The 6,000-nt window shown below is 39.9% G+C and overlaps 1 protein-coding gene across 1 annotated transcript; it reads right to left on the bottom strand.

Moving 5' to 3' along the window:
- LOC149460295 (olfactory receptor 2A7-like) lies at window positions 1-939 on the bottom strand. Its single transcript, XM_089679897.1, has one exon. It carries the CDS (start codon window positions 937-939, stop codon window positions 1-3), a length of 939 nt encoding a protein of 312 aa, XP_089536023.1.
- Between the last annotated feature and the right edge of the window lie 5,061 nt (window positions 940-6,000).

Raw genomic sequence — 6,000 nt, 5'->3', positions numbered from 1 at the left:
TCAAGTCATCAGTTTGAACCTGTTCAGGCTTCTCCTGATAGCTAATTTTACATCTCTATTTTTAAGACTATAGATTATTGGATTGAGCATTGGGACAGCAGCCGTGTTGAACAAAGCAAAATATTTTTTGGAGTCCAAATTGCTGCTTAGGTTTGGTGTCAAATACTGGCTCACCAGTGTTGTATAGAGTAATATAACAACTGTGATATGCGATGAACATGTGTAGAAGGCCTTACGCCTGCCTTGACTAGTCCGGATCTTCAAAATGGCAACAACAATAAAAATATAAGGGATGAGCGTAAGAAGAAATGGAGTTAGATTTAAGAGGAAAATGCCTTCTATGAAAAACAACATTTCCAAAAATGAGGTATCATCACAGGAAATCTTCATCAAGGCAGTAATGTCACAGAAAAAGTGATTGATTTCAATTGATGAATAACAAGAAAAGCTACATAGTATACTCACTACTGGAATAGTTTGTAAAAACCCCACCAACCAGCAAGCAGATGTCAACAGAGCACAGGTTTTAATATTCATATTCATGTGATATCTCAAAGGGTTGCAGATAGCTACGTAACGGTCATAGCTCATGGCTGTTAGTATCAAGAGCTCATGTCCTATTAAAGAACCCAAAATGTATGTTTGTGTCATACAAGAAAGGTAGGATATGGTTTTATCACGAGTAATAAAAATAGTTAGGATCTTTAACAAAGTGTTGAAGGAGGATGACATGTCCACTATGGACAAGTTAGCAAGAAACCAGTACATTGGAGTGTGGAGATGAGGGTCCAAGCATATAAGTAGAAAAATGGTCATGTTACCACAAAGAGTGATTAGATAAATGAGAAGGACCAGCCAGAAGACAATAATCTGATCCTCAGGAGCATCTGAAAATCCTCTGAGTATGAAATACTTGATAACTGTTTGATTGGTATACATGTCTACAACATTGTAAGACCTAAGATAAAACCCATGGATAGATATTAATCTAATTTGTTTCAATTAAAATTGTTAAATGTTTGTAATGCGGATATAAAGAAAAAAAAAACATTACTAAATGATACAAGTTGGAGAGAAGAGGCAACACACAGGGGTTATTTATTAAAAGTGGAGAGTGCAATATCTGGTGTAGCTCTGTATAGAAACAAATCAACTTCCATGTTTTTTCATCAAAGCTTAATTGAACAAGCTGCAGTTAGAAGTCAATTGGCTGCACCAGATTTTGAACTCTCCAGTTTAAGTAAATCAACCCCATTCAGTCAATTGTGCTGAAATGTAGAGGTGACAAGGAGCATGCTGACAGGAGAAGAGAGCAGAGTGAGAAGAGTAGATTAGTGCTACTAACCTACTAAGCGACGTATCGGCATGGATGTTACTCCACTTCCTCAAACTCAATCTTTCCAAAACTGAGCTATTGGTATTCCCCCCAGCCCATGCCCCCTCCCCTGACTTCTCCATCGAGATCAATAACACAATCATCAGTCCCTCTCCTCATGCCAGGGTACTAGGTGTAATCCTAGACTCCCATCTGTCCTTTCACCCCCAAATCCAATCGCTGTCCAAATCTTGTAGGCTTCACCTCCGCAACATCTCCAAGATACGCCCGTTCCTAACCTCGGAAACCACTAAGCAACTTATTCACTCCCTTGTTATATCTCGCCTTGACTATTGCAACTCCCTCCTCATTGGCCTACCGAATCGCAGGCTATCCCCTCTTCAGTCTATCATGAATGCTGCTGCCAGACTTATCCACCTTACTAACCGTTCTGTATCTGCCACCCCTCTCTGCCAATCCCTCCACTGGCTTGCCATTGCCCAATGGATAAAATTCAAAACATTAACAATAACATATAAATCCATTTATAACTCTGCCCCAAATTACATCAACGATCTTGTCTCTAAATATCACCCAAACCGTACTCTCCGCTCCTCGCAAGACCTCCTACTCTCTAGCTCCCTCGTCTCCTCCTCCCATGTTCGTCTCCAGGACTTTTCCAGAGCTTCCCCCATCCTCTGGAACTCTCTACCCTAATTTATCAGACTATCGCCTACTCTGCTCACTTTTAGGTGATCTCTGAAAACCTATCTCTTCAGGGAAGCCTATCCTGCCCTCAGCTAATAATGTAATTTTCTACTCTTCCTACCAGTCCATCCCCCACAGTTATTACCTTTTGTACCACTAGCCCCTCCCTCCTAGATTATAAGCTCCAGGGAGCAGGGCCCTCCTTTCCCTCTTGTATTGAACTGTATTGTTGCTGTATTGTCTCTCGTTATATTGTAAAGCGCTGAGCAAACTGTCGGCGCTATATAAATCCTGTATTATAATAAAAATAATACTATTTAATTGTCTAATAACAAGATGGGGCAGAGAGTAAACCTGACTGTATTTCTTAACTGTGGTAGAGAAAGGTTGGCATCAACCTGACTGTGCTGTCTGAAAGAGCTGTGCAAATCTCTGGACTGGATGGGCAGAAATGCAAATCCTTTGATGGCAAAGTAGCACAATATGTTTTTCAATCGTGAATTTTGTTGTTTGCCTGGAGTTCAGCTATAAGTACCAAAGACTGCATTATATCTGCATTCTCCACGACCAAAAACAAACTGAGCTATAAAACTCTGTTTTCTCCATTTATGTATTTTTGTTTGTATTACAGTACCAAATGACTGATGTATATGTAGAATGTACTGTATACCACTGCTTACATTTGCATGTTCTTATTTGTAATAGAGATGTAACCTATTGTGATTGTATGCTTGTTTAAAAATGAATATAAATTATCATTTAAAAAATTGAAGTGCTAAGTTACTTATTTCCTTTAAAATTCCTAGAATGTATGTGAAGGAAGAAAATGCATGCAGGGCCAATTTACAATGGAGAGCAGATATTGCTACCTGCTCTCCATTATATTCTATCAAATAACACACGCCACAGCCTGCAATGTACAACCCATTCATAAAATGCAGACCGCAGTGTGGAGCCTGCAGTCCCCCCCAGAGTTATCTCTATTAAACACACCAGAGCAGTGACAGGAGAAGAGTCAGTCAAGTGACTGGGCTTACCTCCTAGCTCTTTTTTCTGTTTTATTCTCCATCAAGTTTGCACCCTAAATGTAGCAGGGCACAATACACATTTGCAAACACATCTCTGTGCAGTCATACGGCTGCTTTTTATGTAGAACCCTCAGTGGCTTCTATGTATATGATTTCAAAAGGGCAATTAGCAAGACAATGAAGTTTTTAAACTGAAAATATAAACAAAAATATCTGGGGAAAAAAAGTATTCCAATGTTAAGACTGCAGGATGTACACCGTTCTAGTCAGTGGTAAAACACAACGTGCCATTTTAACTTATTAGGAGTGTATTGAAATAGATGGGAGCACCAAAGGTTGAATAAGTCCAATATTATCCAATTAGTCCAATTTATCGCAGAGAGCCAAAAAGCCAACATGTTATTGGGACCCAAAAATTTCCCTTTACCAGTGCTTGAATGCTGGCAATTAATTAACAAATATACTAGACAATGGTTCTGATGTAAAGCGGATAGTGAACCGGTGATTAGACAGACTGACAGCCCTGACGCTTAAATGATCAGGAAGGTTCGGTGCTCTGTTCTTAAAACTATAAGTAGAGGGTGTCTATCATCATGTAGTTCCATTGTGGTTCCTAATAATATATATATATATATATATATATATATATATAGCTTGTTATCATAATTAATCCCTTTGGCACACTTTCAAACAGCCTACTGCATACAAATTAATTGGTAATTAAGCCTTAACTACATATTCTGTTTGGGTACATGTATACAAATCTATTTCTATTAGGCAATTTAGAGAAAGTGGGTTCCCTTTAAAGTAAGCAGTAATAGATATAATTGAGTTTGAAACTGCTGACAGACAGACACAACACTAACAGATAACCTAATTATTTATTAATAAAATAATGAAATTTATTTTCATAAGCAACTTGTGTGTATATCTGATTTTGACTCAGTATCAGCCAGTTGTAATAGAAGTTTGGATGGCTGTTGTCAGAGAAGTTTGATTGCCAAATCTGAAGCCCTTTGTCATTTGTGATTTGATAGATTCAGCTCCCATTGATTTCAATTTTCTGATAGGCAAATGGTTGTGCTGATAGGCAAATGGTTGTGAAAAAAGAATTGCATGGGGGTTGGGCACCAATGCAAACAAAGATAAAAATAATATCACACAGACCCCTCCAAAGGTCTCCCAAAATATAACAGTCTAGTATGTATTTTGGGGGTCTTTTGGAGGTCTCTTTCTGCTGTTTTTCCAGCAATTTAAACGGTATCACTTTTTCCTTGTAAATGCCACTTTTCCATATCCTACAGTCAGAATGAGTCCCCCCAAAATGCCAGCTAGACCCTTTTCAGTCACGTATTGCTTTTAAGTGGGATCCCAATGCAAAAAAAAAACAAAAAATGTGTGAGGCCCTCTTAAAAATCTAGACCCTTTCTCTGGGCATGCAGCCTGGTTGGTTAGGAAAGGGAGGAAGGGTCAACCCCCCAATCCATACCAGGCCACATGCTCCCAACATTGGGATACAATGCCAGTGGGAAGCCTCCTGGAAAAGAACTTTGTCCCCATGTAGATAAGGACAAGGGCCTCTTCCCCACAACTGATCTGCTGATTGTTTGGGTATCAGAATCTGAAAATAAATGGGCAAGGTTAATGCCCTTAATCGTACTTAAGAAAAAAAGTAACCTAGAAATAAGGACACCCAAACATGTAAAAAGTCTTAAATTAAAAAATAAAAATCCCCAAAAAGTCATCCATCATCAATCATGATACCCGCCACTCACCAACTCTCCCAAATAAAAACTCATAAAAACCTGATGGACTAGACACACATGACCTATACCAGCAATGGGCAAACTACGGCCCGAGGGCCATATACGGCCCGGCGGACCTTTTAATCCGGCCCGCGGAGCTAGGCTCCCGCTAGGCTCCTCTCACAGTCCGCCCTGAAGACCGGTGTAACATGAAAATCTGTCTCCTATGAGGATCTGTCCCCCTCGACGTATCTGCGCATGTGCCGGAGATCGCCGATCGGCTGCTAATGCCTGAAACTGGCACATGCGCAGATACGTCGCGGGGGACAGATCCTCATAGGAGACGGATTTTCATGCTACACCGAAACGGCGAGAGGAACGCGCGGAGCAAAGGTAAGTGAATTGACACAGGGGGGACTTGGGGACTTAATATGGGGGATGAATTAATATGGGGAATGAATTACTATATGGGGGATGAATTAATATGGGGAATGAATTACTATATGGGGGATGAATTACTATATGGGGGATGAATTACAATATGGGGAATGAATTACTATATGGGGGATGTATTACTATATGGGGGATGAATTACAATATGGGGAATGAATTACTATATGGGGGATGAATTACTATATGGGGGATGAATTACTATGGGGGATGAATTACTATATGGGGGATGAATTACTATATGGGGGATGAATTACTATGGGGGATGAATTACTATAGGGGGGATGAATTACTATAGGGGGGATGAATTACTATATGGGGGATGAATTACTATGGGGGATGAATTACTATATGGGGGATGAATTACTATATGGGGGATGAATTACTATGGGGGATGAATTACTATATGGGGGATGAATTACTATAGGGGGGATGAATTACTATATGGGGGATGAATTACTATAGGGGGGATGAATTACTATGGGGGATGAATTACTATATGGGGGATGAATTACTATATGGGGGATGAATTACTATAGGGGGGATGAATTACTATGGGGGATGAATTACTATGGGGGATGAATTACTATAGGGGGGATGAATTACTATATGGGGGACGAATTACTATATGGGGGATGAATTACTATATGGGGGATGAATTACTATGGGGGATGAATTACTATATGGGGGATTAATTACTATGCTTACTATGGATGACACATACACATCATTCATCTACTCTTGGTCCGGCCCC

Source organism: Staurois parvus, unplaced genomic scaffold, assembly GCF_062004578.1.
Source record: "Staurois parvus isolate SC_StPar_1 unplaced genomic scaffold, SC_StPar_1.0 ptg000232l, whole genome shotgun sequence".
In the NCBI taxonomy this organism is placed as follows: Eukaryota; Metazoa; Chordata; class Amphibia; order Anura; family Ranidae; genus Staurois; species Staurois parvus.
Note: the sequence above shows the minus strand (reverse complement) of the source record. Positions and strands in the feature narration are given on the sequence as shown.